Genomic DNA, 27,894 nt, shown 5'->3' on the forward strand with positions numbered 1-27,894 from the left:
ATGGTGCTGAATTCAAACACTTTTAAGAAACACTTCACACTCTTTTTCTAAAGCTCTTGTTCCTCGTTCGAAAAAGTAAAACCGCAATTAAGCCTATTAATTTATTGCTAAAGTGCGGGTTATGGTATTGTATTGAACCATACAAAATATTTTTAAAATATTGTTCACTTCCTGCTAGTTCCTAGCACTAAATTTCGATAACAAAAATCTTTACATGTTTAATAAAACAAAGTATGTGTAATTGCAAAAATGATTGATGACCCAATTTTCGTCCCTTTGCTCTAGGAGCAACGGGTACTATTAATTGCATCTATTGCAGATTATGTCGTTTACTTATCCATTATCAGCTTTTATATTTTTAAAAATCATCAAACAAAAATGTTGACCCACTTCCCATACCTCGACTTTTCACACCTTGCAGGGCTGCCACTACGATCGCAATGCGGTCACATTAAACAGCTGATTTTCGCAATTGGAAGATTTGTTTTGTTCAGAGTTCCTCGCCAGGTTGTCCACTACATTCGCCAATCTAGCCATGGAGCAAAGCTGCAGAAGTGTCGGCAGTCGGGAACAGTACGGGAGAATGCACTGGGAGAGTGACAAACAATGCGGCATGCTGTTCCTTGACTGTGTCTACAGGAACGCGTCCATGCCCTCTGCCATGGGCGATCTGATCATATACGTGGTGTTCCTGGTGGTGACGAGCTACGCAATCGTCTTTCTCTTCCGAATGGTGCTGTCCCTGGTGAAACCCGTCCTGATAGCGGTTTTCGCCCTACTTATCTTCAGATTCCTGATACTTTACAATGGACAAAAATAAAGTTTGCCATTCCGGGTGTAGTGGCCAATCTGGCGGGTGCCTCCATGACCATGGTTGCGGAGGTGCCCACACGGCTTTTAAGCTACATTAAGTAAATCAAATGTTGATACCTTCCAAATTTATGTAAATAACATTAAACGTTTTGTACCCGATTCATTTAAATGTTTTTCAATAAGAAAAATGCCTGCACACCCTTCTAAGTCAATTGCTGACGCTTTTGAGATGAGAAACCCAAATTTAAGCTTTAATTTGCCATGGTAAGTTTACTTTATAGTATTTATATGATTTGATTCGCCTAGGCGCAGATACCCTTCAATTTTTCTCCTCACACCACTCGTTCTCCTTGCGCACCTGCTCCTCCTCCTGTGGCAAAAAGTCATTCTGGATGGCGAAGGTGTCGCGAATGTCCTGCGGTGTTTTGCCCTTGATCATATTGGCCACCGTCTTGCAGGTGACGTCGAGCAGACCCTGGATGTTCAGGTAGTTAGCCGCGAGGATCAGTTCGAACAGAGTGCCCTGGTCGACTTTGAGGAAGTCGGCGTCCCAGGATGAGATGTCATCCGTGCGCTTCTCCTTGTTCTCATCCTCCTCGGCAACCATGGGATCGTCCTTGTGGTAGGTGGCCCAGTGCAGCACTTTCTTCAGGATCAACGAGTTGACATTCGGCAAGGGCAGCACACTGTTGTCGCTCTCATCACCCATATCCTCCAGTGCAATGCGAATCGTTTCCGAGCACTTCGCGATCTCCTGATCCGTGTCGAAGATCTCCTTGTCCGCAGACTCCAGCCGAATGATGGGCATCTCTACAATAAATTCATATTGCGGCCCACGCCCTTTTTAAGTTATATTTATATTTTATTTATATTCGTACACACCTCTCGCTGATTTGGTTCCCAAGATTTGATACGAAAACGGTTTAATTTATTTGCAGACGCAGCCAAACAAAATTTTTAGACACAACACGGTGCCACTTAGCTGTGGCCTACTGGCTAAAAATAATATTCCCTTGCCTTCAACTTGAACCGAACTGGTGCAGCGGCCGTCTGAGAGCAGGGCGTTTGTTAAACAAACAACTTGGCTGCCAATAATTCCCCGGATTCTAAGAAAACTAGAAATTGTACGGATCGAAGAGGAAATTGGAAGTGAAGCTTCTGCCAGTGTGCCCACCTCTGCAGCGGTTTTCAAAGATGGCGCCCTTTACGGTTAACGGTGTGGATACACTGTGGCAACTAGCGGTATATAAAAGCTCAGTTTTATTTCCTTTAAATATGCAAAATTGTAATTTCTGTTCTTTCATCTAATCAACGCATATTAACGTATCACGTTTTAAATTTAATTTTAACTAATGTTGCGAGAATAAGTATTCCCAATCGGATGTATAGAGAAGAGTCAGTATTTATGTCCTGACATTGTATCCTTTGAACAGAAATCTACAAGACCCTGAGATTATTGTTAGTTATTATTCTTTTATCTCTTAATTAATTTCGAATTAAAAAAAATATTTTCGTGAAAAATTAATAGCAAACCCTAAGGTTTGTGTCCCGGCTAGTGCAAGCAGTCGACTTGCGGCATTTTTTAGTGCATTTCACACGATGCAGCGTTAATTATTCGCAGGCTATACTCCACACTGCTTTCAGCGGATTGGCAAAAAATAACATTAAAATCGCCGTGTGAATAATTGCAATATTGCCGAATTGAAATCGCCCGTGAAATCGCTAATTAGCGGTCAGCACTTGCGCCAGCTAAAGAATTCGCGGCACCGTCAGTGGGCCAAACGAACCGTTTTTCCGGCTGAAAAAAACAGGCGGCGGCGTCGACACGCGGACCGAACCAAAGGATCCGAGGCTATCCGATCCGATCCGGAGAAATTTCCAGGACATTGAGGACTTCCAACCGCCCCGCACAAGAGATGGACGTGTACGACGTGAGCGACGATCTGGTGATGAAGCTGAAGGACTGGAAGCTGATCGGCATCATATCCGGCAAGTTCAACGAGCTGAAGGAGAACCATCGCAAGGTTGACTTCGTGATGCGCGCTCTTATTGACTTCAAGTACATTGAGAAGATATTCCTGAATGTAACGCTCCGGGAGGACAAGTGCAACAAGCGGAGCGTGGAGTTCCGGATGCTGGGCAACGAGCAGTTCTCGCTCAAGAACAGGAAATACTTTCAGGTAATCATCGTCCCTTCAATGGCTAAACTTCTTCCGGTCTCTAGTCCCTAGCTAATCCCTGCAACCCGTTTCAGGCTCTGGAGCTGTACAACAAAAGCATCTGCTATGCCGAACCGAACTCGGAGCACCTGTCCATAGGCTATGCTAACCGGTCAGCGGTTCTGTTCGAGTGGAAGCGCTACCGGCAATGCCTGGCCAATATCGAGCTGGCAAGGAAGGCCAACTATCCGGCGAGACTGAGCCACAAACTGGACAAGCGGGAAAGGGACTGCCAACAGCTGCTCGATCAGCAACCGCCGGATGTGGTGCCCTATGAGTTCAAGCTTAGTTTCAATCCGCACGCCCAGGTGCCCTTCATCGCCGACTGTTTGGAGTTGCGCGAATCCGCCGACGAGGGTCGCTTTGTGGTGACCAATCGGGATTTGGTCGTTGGGGATCTTGTGGCCGTGGAGCAGCCCTTCTGCTCCACACTGCTGCCGCCCATGCGATACATTCGGTGTGCCACCTGCAAGCGGGAGAACTACCTGACCCTCATACCCTGCGACAGCTGCTGCTCCGTGATGTTCTGCTCCGAGGAGTGCAAGCAGCAGGCCATGTCCACCTTTCACCGCTTCGAGTGCCCCATCATTGACTTTCTGCACCGCATGTTCAACAAGATCCACGGCATCGCCCTGCGCACCACGTTAACCGCCCTGGATCTCTATCCCAGCATCGAGGAGCTAATGGCCTTCTGTGAGCAGCAGCAGAACCAGCACAAGTGCGCCTTTGACCTCGACTACAGCCAGCTGTCGCCGCAAGAGCACTACCGGGCCATCCATGGACTGGTGACCAACCAGCACCTGCGCTCCGTCTCCGATCTCTTCCAGCGCTCCGTGGTCTGTGCTGTACTCAAGCACTTCATAATCGAATACACACCGCTCAAGGACCATTTGGGCGGCGAAGAAGGCATGAACTTCTTCACGGACCTCCTGTTCCGACATCTGCAGACATCGCCCTCGAATATGCACGGCATCGACTTGGTCGAGCAGGTTAACGAGACCAAGGACGACCAGACGCACTCGTCCGGGGCGTACGCCTTCCTCTCGCTCATAAATCACTCGTGCGCGCCGAATACTGTAAGGATATACGAGGGCACCAAGGCGTACATGTTTGTCCTGCGACCCATAAAGGCGGGAAATGTGCTCTACGACAACTACGGGTGAGTAGTAACCAAAGTAAAAGGAGGACTTTTTTGGGTATTCAGTTCACTTTGAAACAAATGCATAATATGCATTTGATAAATAGGGGTCCAAGTCACTCCAGCTCTCTCCAAATATTATACTAGAACTAATAGACTACCAACTTTTCAGTGCTCACTTCGCCATCTGCAGTAAGCAGGAGCGTTTGAAAACGCTGTCCATGCAGTACCGCTTCGACTGCAAGTGCGAGGGCTGCGAGCTGGACTACCCTATGTTCGGACGAATCCCGCACAAGGCGACGGTGCCGTCGGTGACCGATGACACGGAAATGTCTCTGGGCTCCTACAACTACGATTTCGCAGTGAGCAACTACCGAAAGTACTGCGACTTCCTCACGCAATACGGTGCCGCCTATCCGTGCGAGCAGATTAGCTCCGCGGAGGAGTGCCTGAAGATGGCCCTGCATATCATGGTGGACGCAGTGCCGCTCAAGGCGAAGATGTAATCGGATCCTGCCGCTGAAGAACCAACCCCACACCACCAACACGGACGAACTTTTCCTTTGCTTACTTTGACTGGAGACAGCGTATTACAAGCGAGACACACAAATCGAGGAGAGTAATTGAGTATACATGTTGTTGCCATAAGTCTGTAGCGCAGGCAGCAGCGCGATGAGGAGCACGCCCTTAACTTTTATATTTGTAATTGTACATTTCGACCTTTGATTATATTTTACCCCGCACCGCACACCCCACACGCCCACCACACACTTCACAGTTGTTCACAACAAGTCGCAAGCTCAAAATTCTAACGTTGATTTATTTTTTGATCACAACAATGTCTTCGATGAAAACAAAAGAAAAACAAACAAACAAACGAGAACTATGCAACCTACGGTGTTTTTATAATTATTTTACAAAAACCAACTGAACAAGAAATACAATATTTTCAAACCGAAGTGGCTTTGGCTTCAAGGCATTTTGCTGTACAAGTCGAGCAGGTTCTGGTTTAGCAAGGATCCTCCCCGGGACACTGTCGGCGCCACCTTTTCCGAGGATGCCGTCGTGGGCTGCAGCTGGACAAACTCGCAAGCAGAGGAGCTGCCTGCTGTGTCAGTGAAGAGCACACTGCCGAAGGCCTGCTCGAACTGCTGCTGGAACTGGCGGGCGTTGATGGGCTGCAGATCCTCGCTCTGCGGCGGATTTATGTTCAGCTGAGCTGCCAGTTGATCCATGCTGTTGGGCTCCCGCTGCTGGCGTTCCCGCTGCTCGGCACTCTTTGCATAGATATTATCCCCGGCCGACTCAACGTATTCCGCGTAGTAATCCTGATCCACGTCCCTGATGAAACTACCGTCCATGGCCTGAAAACCCATGCGAATCAGGAGCGATATCTTCGTGTTGAAGCACTGCAGCCAGGCCCGATTCGTCTGGTAGATGGACAGCTGCGCATCCTCCCCGCTGGCATTCCAAAAGTCTAGCAGCGTGTTCTTCGTGAAGTCAATCAGCATGTGCCGCTTGGCATCCGGATACAACCTGTTGACCGCCTCCAAGTGCCGAAAGGTAATCTCCAGCAGGTGGTGTTGATGGCGGGACACGAACAGCTGCCACTTGTATACCATGGTCATCAGATTCCACAGCTTGGACATCGACTGCTCGTCGAGTCGCATCAAGGAGCAGGTGGCTATGTCGTTCAGCATAAACTTGCAGTGCTCGGCGGTCAAAAGCTGCGCACTATTGTGCTTCGATCCGTTCAGAAGCGAGTCTATAAACTTCGGTTCGAGCAGTACTGTAGTCACATCGTGGATAACTGATGAAGAATATCTTCTATTATCTTCTAAATCATTTATAAGTTTAGCTATTCATTTTATTTTGAGCATAAAGACATATAGAAGACACCAAGACTTGGAGTTTAACCTTTACCAACGTTTGCAAGGACGACTAGCATCTCAAATGTGATATCTAGGTTCATATTTCTTGGCGGGAATTCTTACCCTGAACCGACTTGTCCTGAGCGATCTGCTGCGCCTTCAGCCGCTGATCGATCACGTAGAGCATCTCGCACCCAAGATTGACCAGGATGAAGACGTTGGCCCGGGGATTCGACAGCTGGTGCGGACTGAAGTTGGCCATCGTTTGACGGGCTACTTGATGGCACGGGTGGCGATTGCGAACTAAACTGGAAAACCGATGACTTCGTGGAGCACGCAAGGCTTGCCACACAAAACCGTTATTGGATTTTCGGTTTCCGTGCGGACTACCGGCCCCCATTTACACAGAAAATAACCACGAAATCGTTTCGTATGACATCTGTTATAAGTAGCTTAAGATCCATCTGGATTGTTGGGGATATTCGGAAAACATTATGTTCTAAATTTTTCTTTTTCTGATTATATGTTTTGTTTTATACTGCTTACTGAACTTACTTGCTTTCGGAAAACCAATATATATGGGTATATTTGGTAGGATAAGCCATTGGGTTTAACTTGATTCGTTTCACCCAGCAATACATATAAATAATATGCTACGACCTTTACCATATATCCACTTGGATTTCTGCCAGTGTCCTTTCGCATTTGATGGCTTTATGAGAGCCTCGGCAACGTCTTTCAGTGCAAACAATAACGAAAGTCAGTCCGTGGCGACAGGACAGGCCGTGTATAATTATGGCAACCATGGGGAAGGACGAACCTCCACCAGCGCCGGCCGCTGAATTTATTGATTTGTAAATTTCCATTTCAAGCGGAGGGCAATTAGCCTGGAAATTATGGCAGCAGGTTGAAAAGTTAAAGCGTTTGCCCACATGGGAGTCGAAGCCACTGATTATAAGTATGTGCATTGCACCAGGATGGAAAGCTCCCACGACCAGTAGACCAGCAGACCAGCAGACCTGTCTGCTAATTTGATGGTCGGGTGGAGTGGTTGGTGGCTGGTGGGGTCCACCACCAAAGTTCCAGGGCAAATGGGAGGCGAGCACCTGCAGCGAAGGTCGTCCGGAAAGGATGCCGGAAATTGCGTGATTCCCCTGCCACAAAGCTACCCTGATTACCATAAAGTTTATAATCTTGAAGTAACTACCTAGCATTTGGAAAAGTTTGCTTTTATAACTAGTACCCGTAAAGCCGCATTCAGTTTAGTAAAATATTAGAACGCTGTAGTTATTAAAACAGCAGCTATCGAAAATATCGATTTGGATTCTTATTGTAGAAAGGCGGTACAACCATTTCCAAATATCATTGTTCAAGTCTTTATGATTTAATAGTATATAGGAGAGCTATATAGGATCATTACAAAGACGCCAAGCTAAAGGAACTTGAGAGTTCTTACAGAAACAGGCCAAAACAGGCCCGATTGAAGTTTAGTGTCGCAAAAAAGACCGCCCATTTTTGAAAAGAACAACTATCGATATGTAGCTGCCAAAGTTCTGAGTAATTTGCCAATTGCAGCGACAGTAAGATTTTCGTCACCGATTCCAGTGGTCACTCTAACGAAACGCGCAATGTTTTCGCACAAGTTTAGTTGCGGGGATTTCCAAACCCTGACCAAAATGACTGAAACCGGCATCACCTTCGATCCTCCGGTGTACGAGCAGCGATACTGTGCCACGATCCAAATCCTGGAGGACGCCCGCTGGACGGATCAGATTAGGAAGGTCGTGGAGTTCGGCTGTGCCGAGATGCGCTTCTTCCAGCTTATGCGTCGCATCGAGACCATAGAACACATTGGACTGGTAAGAGCTTGGGCTTAGACTAGACTTAGACTAGAAATGAAAATAGCATAAGTTGATTGTTAAGGAAATACAATTCTAGTTTATTTATTTCCGCTGCTGTTTATACACGCATATCCTAGCTTAGACTTGTATTGATTTTATGAAATAACCATTATCTAGTTATATTAAATACTTTTTGAGGAGAGTATGTACCTGGCTGCATGAAATGTGGGTGAAACGAGTCGTACATGTGGTCTATAATATGAAAGATAGCCTAACGAAACTAACACAAAACTCGCAAATAAAGTTAAAATATATAAAAATCAAGGATTTCCTATCAAGGCCAATGGCGCACTTCTCCTGCGCACCTACTAAACATATAAACATCGCTTACATCTGGGGACTACATGGTATAATGGATAATTCAACAACATCTTCCCTATGGAGCTGAGAGTGCCAATCAAATAACCTTATGTCAACTTATAGATAAACTGTTTAAAAACGAAAATTACACAACATGATGTCGGTCTCACTAGTTCGAGTCCATGCCTCGCCTGCCGACAGATCCGAAGTATGATTATAAGTAGGTTCTGTCCTGTTCGTACCTTAATTACCACTAAAAATACTTGAAAGCGAATTTAGGTTTCTTCTGATCTAATCTGTTCTGTTTCTGTGTTTCCTTAGCCGTCCGACGACCTCCTATCGATCGTCTATAGTCTCTATTCCTAATTGTCTTCTGGCAATTATTTGCGACAGTGCCTGGACGAGTGGACACTCCGCCCCTTGCCGTAGTTGTTCTCGTCATCGTATTCGCCGTACAGGTTCTGCACTAGGAGCAGACTCGAGTTATTCTCCGCATCGTGCTCGCCGTGTTTGGGTTCAGTCTTATAAAGAGCTCTGCGCGTACGGCTTGTCTTCAGCTTTCGCTCTCCCTCGCCGGTGGCCGATGCCAGAGTGGAATTCTCCTTACGTGTGGCGCAGCCACGTTTGTTACTGGCCACTGCCGATAGCGGCGTAGAGCGGTTCTTGCTTACGGCTCCGGCGGCGAATTTTACGACGCCCGAGTTCTTGCTCGGACGACCCACTCCGCGATGGTTCTTCACCGACGGCTGGTTCTGCTGGGACTGGGTCTGCCTGCTGGTGGTTCGCTTCCTGGTGGTGCCCTTGGGACGGCCACGCGCACGTTTCTGGGAGTGATCGGAGCAGTCACTCTCCTCCATTGCTCTGTCCGAATCATCCTGTGTTAAATAAATAGACTTTATTATGATAGCTCTTTCAAAACTCCACACAAATCTCGTCCAACCGAAAGACACGTTGCACATATTTTTTTAACTGGTTACATAAGTTAATAAATAGTTTCATGAGTGTTACCTCGCCTTCGACGCTATCTGCCGCCTCTTCATCCTCCTCTTGCTCATCATCCATTGCCTCCTGGTTCTCCTCGTCATCGTCTTCCTCCTCCTCCTCCTCATCCTCCTCCCGCTCCTCATTATGCTCCTGGACAACCAAACCCTTTTCGCGACGTCTTTGCTCCATATCCAGTATCGCGTAAGTGGGTTTACCCTCGTAGCGCCTTGGAAGACGGGATTCTAGCGGGCAGATTGTCTCCTCCCGCTCAAACTCCTTCACTGCCCTTTCGCGGGCTATTTGATCAGGATCCTGCGATAGGACCTCCGCCCACGAAAACTTCTTTTTTGTCGTTTTCTTATTCGACTTGGAACGCAGATTTTTGGGCGATACGCGGTTCGTGAGTGAGTGCTCCTGGAACGGAGTGCTTAGCGCTGAGTTTCGCATCACATTCACGGCGGCCTTGTTGTTTAGCTCGAAGATGTCACACTTGCTGCCATCCACCACGTCCTTGGCGGAGACACAGGTGCGGAGGATCTCATCGCTGCTCAGACGCATTTGACTGGGATCGTAACCCAGGCGCTGGTACTCGCGCTTAAAGATTTTGCGGTAGTGCTCGTAGTTGGGTCGCTCTTGGTAGGCCAGCTGACCGATCTGCAGCAGGAACTCTCCCAGATATTTAGGAACTTGCTTGCCATAGAACTGTCGCAGCATCTCCGGCACATCCGTCATAAACAGCTCCTTAGCGCGATGCACTTTCTCCTGCTGCTGCTGTTGCGCCACGTCCTTCCAGGGCAGATAACCCTCGGACCAGTACAGCAGGTTGTAGCCTAGGCACTCCAGATCACTTCGTCGCGAATGGGCACCCAGGTGGGCGTCCCGGGACGTAAACTCTAGCGTTCCGTCATGCGCCCTTCGCTGATCCATGATAAACGGGCGATGAACTCCGCGGTCCTGGAACTTAGACGCCAGGCCGAAGTCGATAAGAAAAACATGTTCCTCCTCAGTGGGCAGAAACTTGTACTCTGATGGGTTGTTGTCCAAGTGCTTGCTAACCCTGCTGCGAGCCTTTTGATCACCGTTCGGTTCCTTCTTAACTTTCTCCTGGTGGCGGGTGGCCCGCGTTGAAACCGGGCATTTTTTTGGAGTCGCTATCTGAACGCTTCTGCCTCTTTTGCTAGCTGTGCGACGGGAGGAGGGGGGAATGAATTCATCCGACTCGTTGTCAGACGATTCAGCCGATTCATCACTGTTTTCCGCTGTATTCTTGGGGTAACCGTCTTCGTTGAACTCCTCGCGATAACTAATCCGCTTGGTGGGTCGCAAATAGTGCGACTTGACCATCTCCTCGTACATGGAGTTGCGCTTCTCACGACGGCAAGAGCGCACCGGATTGGAGCCGCTGAACTGAACTGGATTGCGTGCGGATCGCTTTTTGTTCATTGGAGTCTGGAAGACGTCTAGGCTGTTGCTATTGTTGCTGTTCGACGTGGCGCCATCATCGAAGTCCTCGTCGTCTTCGTCTTCATCCTGCTTAATATCGACAATCTTTTTCAAGGCGAACTTCTCGCTCTTCAGGAAGTAGTCATCATCGTTGGTCTCCTGCTCTGAGCTGTTGCCACTGTCCGTGGTCTGCTGCTTCTCGTAGTGATCCTCGTAGCCATTACCCTTGGGCACTGCCTGCCTCCTAAGGTACTTGCACTTGGACACCATCAGATTCTGCGCCTTGATATCATTATGACAATAACCCTTATCGTGCAGATTCTCTAGGACGTTGATGATGTGTACAGCAAGCACGAGGAGTGACTTCTGTTGCACCCTTGAGTTCTTTATCAGCGAGTGCAGATCGCGATCGAAGCGCGGCAGCACCAGAAAGCGGTAGCGAACGTCTCCAAAATAGTGAGTGCCCGACGCAATAAAGCTGGGTATTCCAGAGGGCGGTCCCCTGCTTAGGGCATGCGTCTGTGGGGCTGGCAGGCTTGAAGCATCTTCTGCGACATCTGATAAATCTAAAAAAAAAGTGTAATGATACAAATGTGACGATGCAAAGTTTTTCGACAGCATACCCTTGCTCTGGGATGTGTTGATCAGACAGTGGATCTCAACAAACAGAGGTCCGTTTGAATGCGGTTCAATTTTGACCACGTATTTGGCTGTCTCCGAGCTGGCAGGGCATACAGTGTCGTCCGAGGCTAGGAAGATCTCGCCAAAGTTGCCCTTTCCTGAATAACAAATGGGTGGTTTATTCTCCTAAAACCAAACTTGCTCGTGTAGTGCACTTACCTATGGGTCGACCCAAGCGCCAGGCCTTGGAGAGCACATCTCTCAGAATGGTTCCGTTGACCACCGAGGGTCGGAGCGTGTAGACCGGGCGCGGTGACTCCATCACACTGGAGTTGTTGTGATCGCTGGCAATGCTGGCTCCCGTCAGGAGCAGACTGCGTGCCTGCGGGGTGTGCAGTAGTGTGGGGGGATCAGCCTCAGTGCCGGCAGCAGAGCCTGCCGAGGAACAGGACTCCTCATCGTCGTTCTCGTGGAACTCGAAGCCATTGGCGGTGCTGGAGCCACCGCTCAAGCGCTGGCACTTCTCGGCGGCCTTGACCGCAGAACGCTTTCGCTTGCGAGCACTGCGATCCGTGGTCGGGCGCTCCAATTGGAGCCGCTTGCCCATCGCGGCAGCTGGCGATGGTCCTAGGGCGATTTTCGGTGGCACTTTTCCTTAGTTTCTGTGATTCAATACTCACGCTTAGGAGGTTTGCTTGTTATTGTATGCGAAGGTTGATTTGTTTTTGTGCGATTCCGCTTTCGACTGTGATTCTCTTTCAACTGCTGATGAAAGAAGAAGATTAATGGTTGCTAAATATCTATTTTTAAGTTATGAGTCTTGTATTATGGCTTTTTTTCAAACTAAAGCTGACAAATTTGCGAGGGATTATCGTTGTTTTGTTTTTTTTTATTTTTTCATTTGCCTCAAGTCCGCCTTTATCACAATCATTTTTAATTGTTTCCCTTGCAGTGTTGGACAACGAGGGGGATAGTTATTTTTATGGCATGAGTTCACGCCAAGATTACACAGATCACGCAAGAGTTCTTTTGTATTGCATATTGCTCTATTGGAATGGGTGATTCTTTTATTTTGTTTTTATTGAATTTCATGCAGATACTTTAGGTTTTGTGTTATGTTGCAGTGTTGCAAAGTGATCCAGTTTGGTGCGCGTCCGGGGGCACGAATACAAACACAAACAAACGCGAACGCACCACCATGTCTGGAAACACAAACAACACGACATACAAACATACCGAGGTCCCGAAAAAAATCGATTATCTGGCCGGCATTATTAGACAAAGAACTAAATGCTGGCATATTTATTCGGTTGCACAGCGTTTTCCCTTTGATTTCAACGATTTCCTCCCGCCAATCATTTGCTATTGGGCTGTTAAGTCGAATTGATTTTTCAGTATGTATTTTTCTCACGTATTACCCGTTCTCTTCTTCTTGTTTTTCTACGTTTTCTTTTGACCCGTTCCAAGTGTTTGGGCGATTTTCAATGTTTTCAATTGCTTGGGAGCTTGATTTGCAATGCTTACACTTTTCACTTGGTGCAACGGTGCACTATTGCACTCTCACAACATGCTTTGCACTACAATTTCGCTTCCATTTGGCTTTTCGTAACAATTACACATTCTTCCTGTGCACTGCTCCGCACACACACACACAGGCACTCAGCTTTGTGGTGTGACCGTAGGGAAAGATGTAAATATACTTTTAAGTGTGACCGTAGTCTTGAAATGTGGGAAAGGTGTATTTTGCAAAACAATTTTTTTATTATAATTCAAATTCTGTGTTTGTTTTTCTATAAAATAGTTTATGCTCAAATAGTAAAAGAAATCTAATTCTTTCCTTAATTTAACCCTCGTAAGTTATCATTTCAATATTCAGTACTGGGTTGAATTAAAATCTTAAATTTTGCTCGTTCCATTCCCATTTGTTTTCATGAAGTGGCGGTTGTTTTTAAATACCCAATTTAATTGCAGGTGGACATTGACGAGCCCTTGCTCATGAAAAACGTATCCAGCGTTAACCCATTAGTTTCCGATTACATACGGAGACGCGGGAGTCCTCTAAATGTTCAAATTCTTCACGGAAGTGTAGCAGATTCTTCTGAAGAATTAAGGGACACAGATGCCGTAGTCGCACTAGAACTGTAAGTTTGTATCGGTTTTGTTTGTAATGTATAATTATGGATAATTTCGTTTTACATTTATAAACAAATGTTTTCATTTCAGAATCGAGCATGTTTATGACGATGTTTTGGCTAAAATTCCAGTTAATATTTTTGGTTTCATGCAGCCAAAACTGGTAGTCTTTAGCACACCAAACTCGGACTTCAACGTTATATTTACGCGGTTCAATCCCCTGTTGCCAAATGGTTTTCGCCACGAGGATCACAAGTTCGAGTGGACTCGGGAAGAGTTCAAGAACTGGTGTTTGGGTATTGTGGAGAAGTACCCGAATTACATGTTTTCCTTAACGGGAGTGGGTAATCCACCCAAGGAATACGAATCCGTGGGCCACGTCTCACAGATAGCCATATTTGTTCGCAAGGATTTGCTGGAGATGCAGTTGGTTAACCCTTTGGTTAGCAAACCCAATATTGATAAGGAATCCACTCCCTACAAGTTAATTCATTCCGTGGAATATCCATTCTATGTGGACACGCGTACCGAGAAGGAAAAGATTTGGACTGAAGTACAAATGGAGCTTCAGCGTTTTAAACGGCATTTTAACTCTTGTGAGATTGAGGTGGATACTTACCAGGACACTTGTAGTATGCCTATTGCTGTTTTATTGGATCGCCTAAAGCACGTTGGAGCTACTAAGGAACTTATCGAGGAACTGATACAGGAAAATAACTTAAAAGTAGAGAACGAGTGTGTCTTAATAGATAATTCGGATCAGGAATCGGATTGGTCTGATCCCTACGAGTTGTCAGATAGTCATTCCCAAGAGGCTGTGTTGGTCGACCAGGAGCGAGAGGAGGAATGCTGGGATCAAAGCCCAGAGTCGTAGCTTACGATATTTAAAACTACTATATGTTTTACCAAATTTCTAACAAACCATAGTTCGGTCACGGAATATATACCAATGTGTTCTGTGTGGAAACTCTGGTTTGTGCATTACAAATTTAATTTCTCAAAGCGTTTCCACAAAATTTACTTAGTTATTAATGATAAGGATTTCTTGACAAACCGAAGCTCGGTATTTAATATATTTATATGTTTCGAATGATATTACCTAAGCTCAAATTAAATCGTTTGTGTAAGAAGCGTAAGAACTTCATGCTGATATTACAATAATCATTTGCAAATCTTCTAACTACGCCATTATTTCTGTGGGTCATTAATTCCATTTAAGACTTAACAATAAAGGATAAACCAAGTTGTGTTAACTGACAAGCTGTTGACATTTTGAGTGCATCATCGGGGGTGCGGGTGGGTTTCCCAGAACATGGGTGACCATTCCTCCCCTGCTGACCACTTTCAGTGCAGAAATCGTTGCAAAAATTGGGGTTGCCTTGCCGCCAAGATGATGACTATGACGCCGCGTCGTCTGTCTCGCAGTGGCACCCGCACGGAAATTGCTTTTGTTTGCAACAAAATCAGGGGATGCAGGATGCAGGGAGCAGGGAGCAGGAGACGTACATACGTCCCCTAGCATGCAGACTTGGCGCAAACGCAGCGCACACCGAGTGTAGCTATTAACTCCCCGGCTCACACAAGTTCCTTCCCCTTCCCGGCACAGCAACTCCGGCTGTGGTTGCCAGTTAATGGAGTTGGCGTCAGCACGGAGCCGGCGGATCCGGAGCCATCGTTAGTTGCAAGTCAACCTCGCTCCTGACAGGCTGGCAGGCCAATCGAAAGCGAAACCGTGCCCAAAACCAAATTGCCATAGCAGCCAAACTGCCGTGACAATAGCGCAAGAACGGAGAATTCATAAACATTCACCTGCCATTCACATAGTACATTTATAGCTACGGCAGTACTGCCTTTACCTTGACTTGTGTGTCACATGTAAATAGGAATTTAACTCGATTTTTATTACATTAGCCTGGCTCCGTGATAGCGCTTGCTTGGTGATAGTCCTTCCTTCAGTCGTTGGTGAATCGCAGACATGGCGGACGAGGAGGGCGGCAAGGAGGGCGAGAAGAAAATCGTGCACGTTTATCCTCTGGTGAAGGTTGGTTAAGTATAGAGTTAAGTATATTCCGGACTATTTTCTGATGGTTGATTGTTGATTCCCGATTTAAGCACACTGACATGAACGAGGAGATGCGGATAGAGGCCATTGAACTGTCCATTACCGCCTGTGAAAAATATTCATCCAATTACGAGGTAATTACAAGAAACCATTCGAACGGGCTCATCCATTATTTTCATGTGAGAAGTCCTTATCCAAATGCTTAAATGCCACTTGTTAGGAGGAATAAAGTGTATAATCTATGCTTGTTAAGCTTAAAGTGCAAAGTATAAATCTTAACTTGTAATTAAAATTCCATTTGATTTGACAGCTCTGAAATTAACACCATTTTCTAACTATTTATTTGTCCAATGATGAGGGGTCCATAAATGAGACGAAGAGGATAAGGACGGTGAATAGACTCAACTTAATACTTTTCATCTACTTCCAGCACGCTGCCAAAATCATCAAGGAGAACATGGACAAGAAGTTCGGCATCTATTGGCATGTGGTTGTGGGCGAAGGGTTCGGCTTCGAGGTCTCCTACGAGACGGAGAACATTCTCTACCTGTTCTTCGCCGGCAACCTGGCCATCGTGCTGTGGAAGTGCTCCTGAATGCGGGTCAGCAGTGACACGAACGTACCTAGAAACCGGAACAGGAACCAAAACCGAACCAAACAAAAATTTAGCATTAATTTTAGCCATACAGAACATTTACCGTTAACGAATGTTATGAATATTAAGCCTAGTATCGGCGGCGGAGTAATAAATCCCCTGGCAACGATGTGACTTGTTGGGAAAAGAATGGTTTTTATTACAAAGTGTACCCTACATGCTAGCATTTTGAAAACAGGCTTATAAAATTGTTTGTATGCACTAAAACGAGAACCCTAAGACTCCGGATGCGAATCGTCTACGCGTACACATCCTCCCGATCCGCGCCGGCACCATCGCCGCCGTCCTCGAGATTCGAGAAGAGCAGGAAGTGCGAGGTGCGATGGAGCTCGTGGTAGAACTCCTTCGGGTTGGCCAGCTGCAGTTCGTACTTCATGTTGGGGTCGTGGCGCACACCCATGAAGTTGTAGTTCCAGCTGCTTTGCGCCGGCACCATGAAGAACCCAAGGAACTTGTTCGACAGCAGCATCTGAACGCGTTCGTAGTGCGAAGGCAGGTATCCCTTGGGATTGTTACCCTTGTCCGTGTTCTTGGAGCCCCACTCGAAGCCCGATGGCGTCAGCTTGTAGGCGGTAAGTGAGCAGGAGCCAGGAGTAAAGGAGCACGTGATCACGATCGTCTTTTCGCCATCCCAGTTGGAGTTCTCCTGCATGATCTTCGCGTGCGTCGTGATGTCCTGCGGTGACAGTTGGGGCAGCTCGTTGGGCTGCGTGTGGATCCAGCCTAGAGGCTCCATGTCCTTGAGATACTGATGTGTGGGCAGGGCGTTGGGTAAGTTGATCGTCTGGTGGGTTCCCCATTGCGGTGGCATTACGATGCAGCGAATCTCCTTCACCTGTGGGTTGTCCGGTGGACTTACACCGTATAAGTAACCAGCTATCTGGGCCCGAAGATCCGAGATCGTGACAAACTTCTTGAGAATGTTCTTGGGCAGGATGTAGGTGTAGCCGGTCTCCTTTATGTCATCCGAGCTCACGTAGATGTGGTTCGTTCGCAGGTGCAGATTGGTGGCGGAGATAGCTCTTACTCGCCACTCTGTCTTCGAGCTGAACGTCTGCGTTTCGTAGTTCGATGTGGTTGAGGTAATAATTTCGTCACCATGCTTGTTTGTGGTACGCGTAGTGGTGGCCGTCAGTTGATTTTGCTCCTTGGTCTGCTTTTCAATTTCTGCGATCTGCTGGCGCTGCGCTGAGGGAGCACTGATTTCCATGCCCAGAATGATGTCACGGATCTCGGACTGAGTGAGCGAAGCCACATTTACGTTGTTCTTCTTGCCGTAATCGGCGAGAATGAGGTCCTTCAACTGCACTTCCACCTTGATCCATTCCTCGTCGGTCAGAGTGGGCCAAATGTGATGCGCCTCCGTTATGGTGGTCTTGTCCGGCTTTAGGATGATCTTCGTCCTCTCCGTATTGACGTGGAGAGCACGCAGAATGAGGATAAGTCGACTGAACGCCGTATATGAAGATATGGTCTTCAGCCAATCGTCATACAGGTTGAAAAGCACCATCTGGGGCTCGGTTGCCTTCAGAATGAGGTCACCAAACTTCTCGACTTTAAGGCAAGCCTGGAACGGTAGTTGAAGCTCGGAGCCCTTGATCACAATGTTGGGGAAGTCGAGCAAGTGCACCTCCAGCGGATCCAACATGCCCTTGCGCGTCACAATAATTTGTTTGGGCTGCTCCTCCACGGGCAGTGATCGAATCAAAGCGGCCACTTCCTCAGCAGTCTTCCACTTGGCCAGCTGGCCCAAACGTTTCTGGCCAGCCCACACAGAGGTGTGGATGATCTTAAGGAAGAGCTGGCCCGTTCGCGGATTAAAGATGAAGATGGCTCCGTTAATGGGCTTCGTTGTCAGATTTCCCTCAAACGTCTTGTGAATGGTGACACGATACACGTTGGTGTCGTCCACAAACCAGATGATCTGGTTTGAGAACAGCTCTCCGTAATTCTGCGAACTGAGGTACGGCTCTGTTGGCTCCGAAGAGTAGAGCTGCAATGCCTTACGGATGCGCTCACGCAGTACATAGAGCGCGGGGTTTGCCTTCATGATTTTGGCCATAGCCTGCTGAATGAGGGTCTTGCAGCCGGGGAACCAGTTGCCGTATGCGGAGTGCAGATTGTAGGCCAAATCGATGGCAATCAACACACCCGTCGGGGAGGGATAGATGGACATGTTGTCCGTGGTGTAATCGAGGAACTTGGCCCTGGCATAGCGCTCCACATCGTGCGAGTCATAATCGCCCCAACGCAACTGGATATCCAGCCAGTATTTTTGGGTGGTGGTGTTATCCATGGTGTCCTTGGTGTCGGCCAGCAGTGAAGGTCGCGATACATTCCATTTGTAGGCGGGGAAGAGCAGGATGTCGGCACACGATGAGTTCATCTTGTAGGACTTACGTGGATGGATAGTTTCCTTCTGCACCGTCTCGATTTCCAAGGCGTCCAGTTCCTGATCGAAGACCTGGCACAAATCCATAACAATCGACTCATGGATCTTCTGCCACAAATGGGCTCGGAATATTTGAATCAGAGAGATTTTCAGTGTCGGAATCTTGCCGTGCATGAATATGCCAGTCAGATCCAGCTGCACCTGGAAACCGACATACACATTCGCTCGATTGATAGTCGGTGACCACCAAAGTGTGAATCGACGATTCGGAATCTGATTAAGACCTGATCGCTGAGCATTGGTCAACTTCTTGTACTTCATCGACTCTTCGAAACCGGAGGCTTTCTCCCAGAAGAGACCCTCCCAAGTGGGGAAGTAGGTGCCCTTAAACAGCGTGTGCTCCAGAATGCCCTCCACTCCTCCCAACGCCTGGATCATATCTGTGCGGTAATTGTTCAGGTTCCACAGCTTGCCGTCGTGACGCTGGTGCGTCCACCAGAAGGGATTCTGCTTTAGCACCTGGTATTGCTTGAACTCCGTACGAATTCGCCAGCCCTTGTCGTAGGCCAGTGTGTGACGATCCTTTTGGAATAATGTGTTGATACGTGGAATACCGCGATCCCAGCTGTCCTCCAAATCCTCCAGTGTGAGCCTACGGTTCTGAGCATTCGCCTCCTGACGCTTCAATGCGTATTCCGCCCACACGCGCTGTGAGTCTATAAACTCACTCTCCCACGGCTGAATGTAGCGATACAGATTGGGAATAAGCTGATCCTCATCGTGGGACATACCTGTAAGAAGTATAAATGCAAATTAGCATATGTACTAGTATTTGTATTTGCTAAATACCAACCGGAGCGGAAGTGGGTTATGCCCACGTCCGTTTGCTTGGACCAACGCAGATCGGATTGCGGAATCAAGACGTGGCCCATGCTCAACATTCCCAGACCGCCCAGTTCCTTGGGAGTGTAGAACACAACGGGCGGGAAACGGGAAGGCATCTTAGAGTTGAGGCCAATCTTGATACGAGTCTGAATTTTGTTTTCGCACTTCACCAACAGGTCCAACAGTTCCTGAGTATTGACCACAGCCTCGCGGAAGTAGGTCATCAAACCTATAAGCGCAGTGTTCCATTTGTTCACAATCTAGAATACAAAATTGCGCTTTTACTTTAAATTCTTAAGAAGATATTTTGTTTATAAACTACCTTTGTAAACGTAGTGGACCCAGAAGCCATCAGGATCTGTCGGACACGGTTATGGAACCGACCCAAAGACTCATCGTCCACCCTCAGGAAGCACTGGGCAGTGCGTTCCTTGGTGATTTCGTTCTGTAAATTCCAAACACCATCACGATGGGTGAACTCTTCATTCTGCGTGCGACACTGTGGGGAAAAAATGATGAATTATAAACTGATCTTAAGTTTCATTTGTGGCTAAAGGAACCTTTGGCAAAATGCGACATTCAAATCCACTCATGTTGAACAACAGATTCGGATTATCCTTGGAATACACCGAGACGAAAGTGCTCTCCCAACCAATAGTGGTCACAGAGCGAGGTAGACGGTTTTTAATATCCCAGAAGACAGCGCGACCCCTGTAAAATAAATTAAATTAGTCGTTACTCACTTTCAAAGTTGATGCTGAGTAAAAGGAGACTCACAAATTAACATCGTGCTTCATCAAACGCATGCGAGCATCGCGGGGCCAGCACTTCTTGTTATTGTAGCCCACAATATTTTCGTTGTTCGGATCCGGATGCTCAGTAAGGTATCGCTGGATCAGATCCCGCGCCTCCTCCGCCGAGAATCTAAAGAACAAGTGAATACGGTCGACATAGCGGCAGTACAGGCGAATAGGATGTGCCGTCTCTGTGACTGTGTCCTGGAACGTGAGGAAATCGTTCGGCATTTGGGGAGGGCCAGCCATCTCGCTGGATCGGTGAAGACCCAAAACCAATAGATCTAGCACCAGTCCATAGTACTGCGTGATGAACGATGAGAACTGCAGACCGCGAATGATGCCGTAGCTGTTCGTGTGGTTCATGTCCTTGTAGTTGATCACAACGTTGTTCTTGGCCGTCATGTAATCGGCGATATTGTGATCGACAATTAAACGGAGCAAACGATTGAGCAGCGTCAAGTCAATCTTCTCGTAAAGCTTTTCGAATCTAGACTCCAGCAGCACGTTGCACTCGCCCTCACCCACATCCCAAACATCCTGCAGATTGTTAATGCCTGTTAAAAAGAAAAATACAATATATCTAAATAGGAGACTGAATAGTATTAAAGGACTTCTATATCCCTTGAAGAGCACTTTCTTTTTCATATCACTGTGTATTTCGAAGGTCACCTTTGGCGTGAGGTTTGCAACAAGGGGATGATCAAATACTTATCACTTTGCTACAAATCACACACCCAAAATGCCCAGTAACGCCATCAAAAATGTTATTTAGAAGCTTGTTCAGATTTATACCTTGACACCACTTATAGGCCAACAATGGTGGCGGCTCCGTATCGCTGGGTTTGATCCATGGCGGGAACAATCGGCGCTTGTCAGCCTCATACCACAGATACTGATCCAAATATGCATCTGTGATCTTCTCCAGGGGTTCCACCTCGTACACTGGAATCAGATGACTGTACAAGTCCATGAACTCAATGCCCACCTAAGATATTAATATAAGTTTTAACAAGGATTTCAAATATATATAGAAATACAGATAACGAACCTCCTTGAAGGCTCGCTGCGTGAGCAGGTGACGCTTGATGCGGGACAATGCCTCATGAGGATTGTCGTAGGCCTGTTCGATGAGGCCCAGCTCCTCACGCTGACTTTGATTTAGCCTGGACTTAACGCTGTACGCCTCTTTTAACCTCTCAAGGGCCAAAATTAGCAGCTTGGTGTCGTGTTTGTACGAAAGTGGAGGGAAGGGAATGGGCGCAAAGCGACGTGACTCCAGCCAATGGACCGTGGTTGTGTAAATAGCCACAGCCTCTTCTGGTGATATGTAGGGACCATCCTTCAAGTAGTTGTGCTGCCTCTCTTGCTCCGCCTTTAGATAAAGACGCGTTAGTCGCCCCAGATTCTTCTTGCACACCGTCTTGTCCACAGTTGCTCCACGTCGGATACGTTCTCGATTGTAGTGAGCGGTGTTTGTCCACCAGTCGGCTTTCATCTTCACGTAACGCAGGATCATATTCTCAATGGGAATGGGTAGCCCGGGCACCTTCCACGGAATGTTCGCCTTCCAGCAACGCCAAGCCTCCGATAAATGCTGCAAAATGGTACGAGCTTTGTTCTGCTTGATGCCCTCGGGCATCATGTCCACAATGTCGTGCATTACAGAGGCACGTAGCTCCAAATCGAAGTGGGATTCAACGCGCTGCTTAGTTACCGTCTTGGCTACACCCTTGGAGTGTCGACCCTCGAACTGACGCGACAGTAGATTGCCCAGCCAGCGTTCCAGCAGCGGAGTGATGCCGCGCATAAAGAACAGCCAGACTCGCCATCCTGGCGCCCAAAAGCCACATCCGGGTCCCTTGCCCACAGGTCCTGTGTTAAAGCGGTAGTATATCAAATGCTTCAGATCCTTGCACATTCGAATCTGCCTCATTAGCTTGTATTTATAGCGATACATGCCAGTCAGCTGGCCAACATGGGCAAATATGTACTGCAGTCCGTCAGCCAACTGAAAGGCGTCCACATTGTTCAGCCGATACTGTACATGAGAGTCAATGATTAGCTTGGTCAGACGCAGGATCTCACGGCACAAATGGAAAGCTAATAGAAGGAAAGGATTTGTTAAACAGGAAATTTTTTAAAGTTAAAGTACTTACCATTTCCGAAACGCGACTTTTTACGCTCCTTGGTGGTCAGAGTTTTAACAGGTTTTAAATTGAAATTATAATCCAAATGCAAGTAGTTAAGATTTTTTCGGTGAATCAAGAGGTTTAGCATGTTGTATCCCTGACGACAAACTTGCAATCCAGCCTCAACCCAATCCAGAGTTGTGGTCTGGAAGAATTTTGTGGCCTTAAACGAACGGAATAGGTAGCTGCAAAGTAAAGTCACACTTAAAAACGTCTCTATAATTTCACTTTCATAGAACTCACCGTTTCTTTTGGGGCTTTGGTTTGCGGTGCTTTAGGGCATTGAGCACATAGTATTTAAGCAGTTTTTGGTAGCTAACGCGCACTTTAACCGGATGGCCAGGTGGACAATGCTCCTTGTACCAGCACTTGACCAGCGGCACATCGATGGCACGTCGAGAGCGGCCGGAGCGCATGTTAAAGGGGCGAGGTGCCCACAGCAAGGCGATTCCGTTTGCAGTATTGTCAGTGTACAGGGGGGTGTCCTGCAGGAACGGCTGCACATCGTCCGGAAGAGTAAAGTCCTCATCGTCATCCGGCAGGGGCTCCTGAATTTTTGAGTTTGCATTGCGATGGGATATGGGATTGATGAGCGGATCAAAGTAAAATGCGGGCAGATCGGGGTCTTCGGTCTTAATGTAGACCACGTTGGGAGTGTGATACCTAAAATAGACAAAGTCCATCGGTTATGTGGATCCTCTAAGCTACGAGTTTAAATGTATGCAACTATCAGCAGTCACGATTAATTCTTAACAATCGCCACGAACATATTCATTGCAGCTCCCTTTTATCGCAAATTTGGAAGTACCCTGGGAGCTCTCCGTTTTTCTAACGCGGCATGAAGCATTTTCAGAGAGGCTGTTCACTTGGAAACGTTTCTGACCACGTAAATAGGATTTTAGAATAATCATTTTCGAGAAATGTGGGATCTTACCAGCTCAAATGCACAAAGTGGGGCATATTGTTGTACAAGTACGGAAAGGCAATGCGGTATTCCGTGCGAATTGGCTGTCGGATAATGACTTTGTTAATGTCGTTGAACTCGTTCCAATCCTCATCCCTACAAAAATAGAAGTGAATATTACAATTTACCAAGTTTTCAGAGCATGTATTGTCTTACCCAACATTGTGATCCTTAATGAGGGGCTCAAACTTGGGTCCACCAGGAATGGCCATATTAAGAGCCTTGGCGGTGAAGAAACTTTTGGGGTCAAACAGATAAAAGAAGTTATTGTCCACTAAATCCGTCAGCAATTGGTTGGCCAATCGATACAGCGTGGCCAGCTGTGGCAGGGAAAGATTCCATTTTCGGTAGGTAGTGCCATTTACAAACCTGGATAGTAATATATTTATCAAAACAAGATCAACTAAAAATGCCAATTTAAAACTCACTGCGTATCCACTAGAGGACGATGGTCATAAAACCATTTGTATACGGCATTGTCTTCATCGTTGTCCAGCTCAATTTGAATGGCCTCCAAGGGCTCCACGTCCAGTACGTTGTCGGCGTAGTCTAGAGGTGGCTCCTCGTCGTCGAAGGGCGGGAATCTCATGCGCTTGAAGTGGCGACGATCGCGTTTCTCTCGCCGCATCATGATCCACATAGTTCTGCGGATATATGTAGCGTCAGTTGGGTGCACAGCGAAAAGCTAAATGAACTTACCCCCATTGGGCAATGTAGACGGGTTCAATAACCCAGGGAATCTCATTGACAAAGGTGATGGCTCCCGTGATGTGGTACAGCACCTGGACATCCCGGATCTGCTCCCATGGCATGGGCATGTTCTCCAGCAGCTTGAGCACTGCATGTGGCATGTACTTCAGGGCGCCCAGGTAGACTCGCTTGTCATGACGATACTTGCGCGACGTCATGTCCCCGTGGTCGCGAATGATTTTCCTGATGTGCTCTGGCGGCATGTCCTCCTTTTGGGTATCCACGAAGCCAAACTTGCGCTTCTCAGCGAATCGCTTGGACTGCAGATGCTGCCATTTGAGGGCCTTCTCCTGTAGCTTCTCCTCGGTCAGTATGTCCGGCTTGGGAGTGGGAATCTGGCCCAAGCCGGGACCCTGACCTCCTGCTGGGACCGGTATCCCGTTCGGGTGGCCACTGGACGGCGGCAGTGGAGCACCCGGTGGCGGAATCTGCTGGATCTGGTTGGCCATCTGCTGCTGGGCGTGCAGTTGAGCCTGCTGAGCGTGGGCCGCCGCGTAGGCCTGCTGGGCCATCAGCTGGGCCGCCCACGCATTCTGCGGCATCATGTACGGCGGAATGGACATCGTTCCGCTGCACTTATTCTAATCAATAAACGAAGAAACATGCACTTTACGACACACAGACACGTTTTGTTTCAGGGGAGAAATCGAAATGCCGCCGCCGACGTCGCGGTCTTTTGCAGTTTTCACCACGCCGCGAAAAGACGTGTAATTCGCCTTTCCCACAGCTAATCTTTGGTTTAATTTCTTACCTGTCAGTTAACTTGTAACTTTGATGCCTATTTGGCACTTTTTCTACTTTTCTTTGGCCGCAATTCACAATTTTTCCGGTTTGCAAAACGAGAGGTTTATTTTTTCATGCGGCAGCCATTTATAGAATGGTAGAACGGTCACACTGTGCAATCGGCGCTTATCGTCTATCGAAGGCTTAGGTGGTGACACAAGCAGTCAAGGTAAAAACGCAAGGTGCGAATATATATTCGGAATAAGTAAATTAAAAAGCTGTTATTTCAAAACATACTTCAAAGAGGGAATTTACCAACCATGTAATTTACCATCATGTTTATGTTTTAATATTGAATTTTAACCCACAACGCCGATGTATTTGCATCTGTGAAAAGTAATTATTTTGTATAAACAATATTTTGATATTAGCACATTTGATTCAGTCTAAATCCTTGTAATTAAATCAATTGAATCAGCTTGTCAACAAATGTGTTAATAGTAATAATTAGGAACTTTTTGTGTAGTGCGTCAATATTATTGTTGATGACTGGTAAAATTGAGAACACACAGTAGACATTGGCTAACAAAAACCTGGCTAAGTTAAATTATACATTTTCCTTCGACTGTAAGCTAATGCTCACTGTAGTTAGGAACTTCAATTAACCGAATTAGAAAATCCCACCGAGTCATCAGCCTGGCCTTGCGATATGGGACACCTCATTTCGCATCGGGTAACGACATCCCCAGACTCCAGAATGTTTGTCCAATCAATGATCATGTGCGAAATCGATCTCCGGGACGTTTTGGGCCACTATAAATATTGTCGGTAGGTCGATGGGGATCACAGTTTACGGACAACAACGCTTCTGGCCAGAACACGATCGGGAAAAGTTGCTAATTTGAGAGAAAAATATTAAATCTAGAGTACATCCCCGTGAAATTTCGCAAACAAGATCAACAATGGCAAAGGTATTGCTCACAAAGCAAGTTGTTCTATCATAATAACTAAATGTGAAAATTTGCAGTTATTTTCCATCCTTTTGTGCCTGGTTATCATCGGATCCATCAGCGCAGGTCCTATAGAGGTAGGTGGCATATCATAATTATAAGTTCTAAATTTCCCTACCAAGCTATGAAATCCAATCACTTACTAGGAGAAGAAACCTGCTGAGGAGGCTGATCTCTCCACTGCGGACACCATTGGCTACGGATACTATGCAGCTCCTTCGCCCATTTATTACGGAGGATATGGAGGGGGCTACAAATACGGCGGATATTCCGGGTATGGGGGCTACGGCGGATTTCGCTCCTATGGAGGCGGCTTTTATCGTCCCCGGATTTATCCAGTTTGGGGCTAAATGACGCCACACTACGATGCCAAACTTACAAGCGTTCCTTAACCCAGAAAATCCTATGTAATCGCACCAGTGACCAAAGAAACCATACAAGCCCCCTTTAAATTGTAACCCTTTCACTGTCTTGCAACCACGGCGATGACGTCAGTGGAGTTTTTGACCCCAGACCGCAATTAAGACCGGCTTTATTGCAATAAAAACAAAGCACTTTATGTACGACTACGCTCGCATGTGCGGTTTATTATTTTCAAATTTCAATTGTCCGAAACCGGATTTTTGGCACTTGGTCGGCGCTTCCGAAGAAATTGAGGCGGCCAACGTAACATGCGCGCACATCCAGCAAAATTCGAGTTGGCCAAGCCGAGTAATTAACCATCTGAACCCTAACTTGGACCTATCTTTAACGATCCACTTGGCCAATTTTCGGGCCATAAACGGGGTCACAAGAAAGCTGGGCTATACACCGCATATCAGCCAGAAGCTTGAGTTATATTTATATATACGGTTATCTCTTTCTAAAGATTCAAAGAAAATGATACTATAGATAATAGTTATTAGACAATAAACTATTTTCAACTCATAATCAGGTAGGGATTATTAAAAAGTGCAACTTTTGTGACAAATTCACTGAAGCTCTATCTATATTTCAAGTTTACATACATACATATTCGGGAATCTTTTAAATGATATTTTGATTGGTGGTCATGTATCCATTTCCTAGATTTAAAGTTTGAGCAATATTATTTATAAAATGTGAGTTTATTTGGTCATGGCTTATGTCACAGTACATTTGTATATATTTAAATTGATTGGGTTTACTGTCTGTAACATGCAAAATACGAATGGTTACTGTATTCGGATTCGTGTGGACTCTTCCTTCAAGCTCCGCATTATTTTGGCATCGGGAATCCAGCGTTCGGAGAGAGCATTGTACACATAAGCTAGAGTTTAAATAGAATATATCTTGGCCACATCCTTGGGCCATCCTAGTGGCGGCGCGATCCCGTGTGCCGCTTGTGATGCTGCTTGCTGCCCTTCGAGTGGGATCGGGATTTTCGGGAGTGGTTGTCCTGCTGCGGACGGTGCTCCTTCTGGTGGTTGCTCTTTTGGTGGCCCGGCTCCTTGTGGCTCTGCCTGGTCTTTCTCTGAGAGTGGTGGGATTTTACATGGGCTAGGTGCTCCTTTGCGTGGAAGCCGCTCTGGAGCAGCTCCTTGCCATGTTTCAGGTGATCGTGGGCCGAATGCCTCACCTCCTGGAGCTTCTGGTGGTGCTGCGACAACTGGCGCTTGTGGTTCAGATGGTGGTTCCTCTCATTGTCCTCCAATGGCTGCATGGCCAAGGCCACGGCCACCAAGATAGTGGCAAAAACGATAATCTGCATGGGCCAACATCCGGGGCAATCAAGGCGAATCGAAAGGGATTGATAGTAAATTAAATTGAAGCACTGACATATCTGAAGCGGCGATTAGATAAGGTCCGCCCCTTGGAACCTGGCACAACACTCACCGACTTCAACATGATAACTCCGGGATATTCACTTCCGTGGACTTGCTCAGCTTTCGATCGTGCAAACTCAGCGACGCTCCAGTCTCGACTGTTTTTCGGAGCCTCTTCCGCCGCCGTTTATATCGTTATCTCCTCATGCGTGTGCCCCTAGCCATCATATCACATAGATGGGTATATTCGGCTCGCTTTC

General features: G+C 47.0%; 10 protein-coding genes and 1 non-coding gene across 12 annotated transcripts; 5 read left to right on the forward strand and 6 right to left on the reverse strand.

Moving 5' to 3' along the window:
- The first annotated feature begins 448 nt into the window (after nt 1-448).
- Nucleotides 449-972, forward strand: LOC122613920. Its single transcript, XM_043788341.1, has one exon. The coding sequence runs from the start codon at nt 536-538 to the stop codon at nt 818-820; it is 285 nt and encodes a 94-aa protein (XP_043644276.1). The 5' UTR covers nt 449-535; the 3' UTR covers nt 821-972.
- Nucleotides 973-1,035: 63 nt separating this feature from the next.
- LOC122613919 (S-phase kinase-associated protein 1) lies at nt 1,036-1,953 on the reverse strand. The gene is made up of 2 exons (XM_043788340.1): nt 1,696-1,953; nt 1,036-1,623 (listed from the first exon to the last, which is right to left on the reverse strand). The coding sequence occupies exon 2, from the start codon at nt 1,619-1,621 to the stop codon at nt 1,133-1,135; it is 489 nt and encodes a 162-aa protein (XP_043644275.1). The 5' UTR covers nt 1,622-1,623; nt 1,696-1,953; the 3' UTR covers nt 1,036-1,132.
- A 463-nt stretch (nt 1,954-2,416) lies between these two features.
- LOC122613917 (SET and MYND domain-containing protein 4) lies at nt 2,417-5,061 on the forward strand. The gene is made up of 3 exons (XM_043788338.1): nt 2,417-2,993; nt 3,068-4,191; nt 4,343-5,061. The coding sequence occupies exons 1-3, from the start codon at nt 2,730-2,732 to the stop codon at nt 4,674-4,676; spliced, it is 1,722 nt and encodes a 573-aa protein (XP_043644273.1). The 5' UTR covers nt 2,417-2,729; the 3' UTR covers nt 4,677-5,061.
- Nucleotides 5,062-5,121: 60 nt separating this feature from the next.
- Nucleotides 5,122-6,444, reverse strand: LOC122613918. Its single transcript, XM_043788339.1, has 2 exons — nt 6,165-6,444; nt 5,122-5,980 (listed from the first exon to the last, which is right to left on the reverse strand). Exons 1-2 carry the CDS (start codon nt 6,439-6,441, stop codon nt 5,142-5,144), a joined length of 1,116 nt encoding a protein of 371 aa, XP_043644274.1. The 5' UTR covers nt 6,442-6,444; the 3' UTR covers nt 5,122-5,141.
- A 1,199-nt stretch (nt 6,445-7,643) lies between these two features.
- LOC122613909 (small RNA 2'-O-methyltransferase) lies at nt 7,644-14,564 on the forward strand. Its single transcript, XM_043788326.1, has 3 exons — nt 7,644-7,900; nt 13,262-13,431; nt 13,514-14,564. Exons 1-3 carry the CDS (start codon nt 7,670-7,672, stop codon nt 14,295-14,297), a joined length of 1,185 nt encoding a protein of 394 aa, XP_043644261.1. The 5' UTR covers nt 7,644-7,669; the 3' UTR covers nt 14,298-14,564.
- Nucleotides 7,953-12,954, reverse strand: LOC122613908 (glutamic acid-rich protein). 2 transcript variants are annotated; one of them, XM_043788324.1, is made up of 5 exons: nt 12,815-12,954; nt 11,510-12,052; nt 11,293-11,448; nt 9,251-11,235; nt 7,953-9,117 (listed from the first exon to the last, which is right to left on the reverse strand). In XM_043788324.1, exons 2-5 carry the CDS (start codon nt 11,895-11,897, stop codon nt 8,623-8,625), a joined length of 3,024 nt encoding a protein of 1,007 aa, XP_043644259.1. In that variant the 5' UTR covers nt 11,898-12,052; nt 12,815-12,954; the 3' UTR covers nt 7,953-8,622. The 2 variants fall into 2 exon arrangements, with proteins under 2 accessions (XP_043644259.1, XP_043644260.1); XM_043788325.1 differs by having other exon boundaries at nt 11,510-12,055.
- Nucleotides 14,565-15,258: 694 nt separating the features above from the next.
- LOC122612280 (dynein axonemal light chain 4) lies at nt 15,259-16,240 on the forward strand. The gene is made up of 3 exons (XM_043785775.1): nt 15,259-15,464; nt 15,536-15,619; nt 15,916-16,240. The coding sequence occupies exons 1-3, from the start codon at nt 15,399-15,401 to the stop codon at nt 16,078-16,080; spliced, it is 315 nt and encodes a 104-aa protein (XP_043641710.1). The 5' UTR covers nt 15,259-15,398; the 3' UTR covers nt 16,081-16,240.
- Nucleotides 16,241-16,255: 15 nt separating this feature from the next.
- On the reverse strand, nt 16,256-25,006 carry LOC122612278 (pre-mRNA-processing-splicing factor 8). Its single transcript, XM_043785774.1, has 14 exons — nt 24,869-25,006; nt 24,067-24,698; nt 23,796-24,011; nt 23,524-23,736; nt 23,338-23,463; nt 22,647-23,066; nt 22,371-22,588; nt 21,263-22,314; nt 21,007-21,199; nt 20,195-20,768; nt 19,978-20,128; nt 19,740-19,916; nt 19,386-19,677; nt 16,256-19,323 (listed from the first exon to the last, which is right to left on the reverse strand). Exons 2-14 carry the CDS (start codon nt 24,678-24,680, stop codon nt 16,379-16,381), a joined length of 7,191 nt encoding a protein of 2,396 aa, XP_043641709.1. The 5' UTR covers nt 24,681-24,698; nt 24,869-25,006; the 3' UTR covers nt 16,256-16,378.
- On the reverse strand, nt 23,118-23,294 carry LOC122615353. The gene has a single exon (XR_006325806.1).
- Nucleotides 25,007-25,658: 652 nt separating the features above from the next.
- LOC122613540 (neuropeptide-like protein 31) lies at nt 25,659-26,427 on the forward strand. Its single transcript, XM_043787755.1, has 3 exons — nt 25,659-25,811; nt 25,868-25,927; nt 25,997-26,427. The coding sequence occupies exons 1-3, from the start codon at nt 25,803-25,805 to the stop codon at nt 26,198-26,200; spliced, it is 273 nt and encodes a 90-aa protein (XP_043643690.1). The 5' UTR covers nt 25,659-25,802; the 3' UTR covers nt 26,201-26,427.
- A 508-nt stretch (nt 26,428-26,935) lies between these two features.
- Nucleotides 26,936-27,864, reverse strand: LOC122613539 (histidine-rich glycoprotein). Its single transcript, XM_043787754.1, has 2 exons — nt 27,705-27,864; nt 26,936-27,573 (listed from the first exon to the last, which is right to left on the reverse strand). Exons 1-2 carry the CDS (start codon nt 27,714-27,716, stop codon nt 27,184-27,186), a joined length of 402 nt encoding a protein of 133 aa, XP_043643689.1. The 5' UTR covers nt 27,717-27,864; the 3' UTR covers nt 26,936-27,183.
- Nucleotides 27,865-27,894: the final 30 nt, after the last annotated feature.

This window comes from Drosophila teissieri, chromosome 2R (assembly GCF_016746235.2).
Source record: "Drosophila teissieri strain GT53w chromosome 2R, Prin_Dtei_1.1, whole genome shotgun sequence".
Classification (NCBI taxonomy): domain Eukaryota; kingdom Metazoa; phylum Arthropoda; class Insecta; order Diptera; family Drosophilidae; genus Drosophila; species Drosophila teissieri.

Bases quoted from the DNA above. Each gene is read 5' to 3' on its own strand.
- LOC122613920 (XM_043788341.1), top strand. From the start codon at position 536: ATGGAGCAAAGCTGCAGAAGTGTCGGCAGTCGGGAACAGTACGGGAGA.
- LOC122613919 (XM_043788340.1), bottom strand. From the start codon at position 1,621: ATGCCCATCATTCGGCTGGAGTCTGCGGACAAGGAGATCTTCGACACG.
- LOC122613917 (XM_043788338.1), top strand. From the start codon at position 2,730: ATGGACGTGTACGACGTGAGCGACGATCTGGTGATGAAGCTGAAGGAC. The intron at 2,994-3,067 runs GTAATCATCGTC...AACCCGTTTCAG, and splicing joins AGAACAGGAAATACTTTCAG to GCTCTGGAGCTGTACAACAA. The intron at 4,192-4,342 runs GTGAGTAGTAAC...CCAACTTTTCAG, and splicing joins GTGCTCTACGACAACTACGG to TGCTCACTTCGCCATCTGCA.
- LOC122613918 (XM_043788339.1), bottom strand. From the start codon at position 6,441: ATGGGGGCCGGTAGTCCGCACGGAAACCGAAAATCCAATAACGGTTTT. The intron at 5,981-6,164 runs GTAAGAATTCCC...ATTCTTCATCAG, and splicing joins TCAGGACAAGTCGGTTCAGG to TTATCCACGATGTGACTACA.
- LOC122613909 (XM_043788326.1), top strand. From the start codon at position 7,670: ATGTTTTCGCACAAGTTTAGTTGCGGGGATTTCCAAACCCTGACCAAA. The intron at 7,901-13,261 runs GTAAGAGCTTGG...ATTTAATTGCAG, and splicing joins CCATAGAACACATTGGACTG to GTGGACATTGACGAGCCCTT. The intron at 13,432-13,513 runs GTAAGTTTGTAT...TTTTCATTTCAG, and splicing joins GCCGTAGTCGCACTAGAACT to AATCGAGCATGTTTATGACG.
- LOC122613908 (XM_043788324.1), bottom strand. From the start codon at position 11,897: ATGGGCAAGCGGCTCCAATTGGAGCGCCCGACCACGGATCGCAGTGCT. The intron at 11,449-11,509 runs GTAAGTGCACTA...TTTGTTATTCAG, and splicing joins GCGCTTGGGTCGACCCATAG to GAAAGGGCAACTTTGGCGAG. The intron at 9,118-9,250 runs GTAACACTCATG...TATTTAACACAG, and splicing joins CAGATAGCGTCGAAGGCGAG to GATGATTCGGACAGAGCAAT.
- LOC122612280 (XM_043785775.1), top strand. From the start codon at position 15,399: ATGGCGGACGAGGAGGGCGGCAAGGAGGGCGAGAAGAAAATCGTGCAC. The intron at 15,465-15,535 runs GTTGGTTAAGTA...TCCCGATTTAAG, and splicing joins ACGTTTATCCTCTGGTGAAG to CACACTGACATGAACGAGGA. The intron at 15,620-15,915 runs GTAATTACAAGA...ATCTACTTCCAG, and splicing joins AATATTCATCCAATTACGAG to CACGCTGCCAAAATCATCAA.
- LOC122612278 (XM_043785774.1), bottom strand. From the start codon at position 24,680: ATGTCCATTCCGCCGTACATGATGCCGCAGAATGCGTGGGCGGCCCAG. The intron at 24,012-24,066 runs GTAAGTTCATTT...ATATATCCGCAG, and splicing joins GTCTACATTGCCCAATGGGG to AACTATGTGGATCATGATGC. The intron at 22,589-22,646 runs GTGAGTTCTATG...TTTACTTTGCAG, and splicing joins CCAAAGCCCCAAAAGAAACG to CTACCTATTCCGTTCGTTTA.
- LOC122613540 (XM_043787755.1), top strand. The intron at 25,928-25,996 runs GTAGGTGGCATA...ATCACTTACTAG, and splicing joins TCAGCGCAGGTCCTATAGAG to GAGAAGAAACCTGCTGAGGA.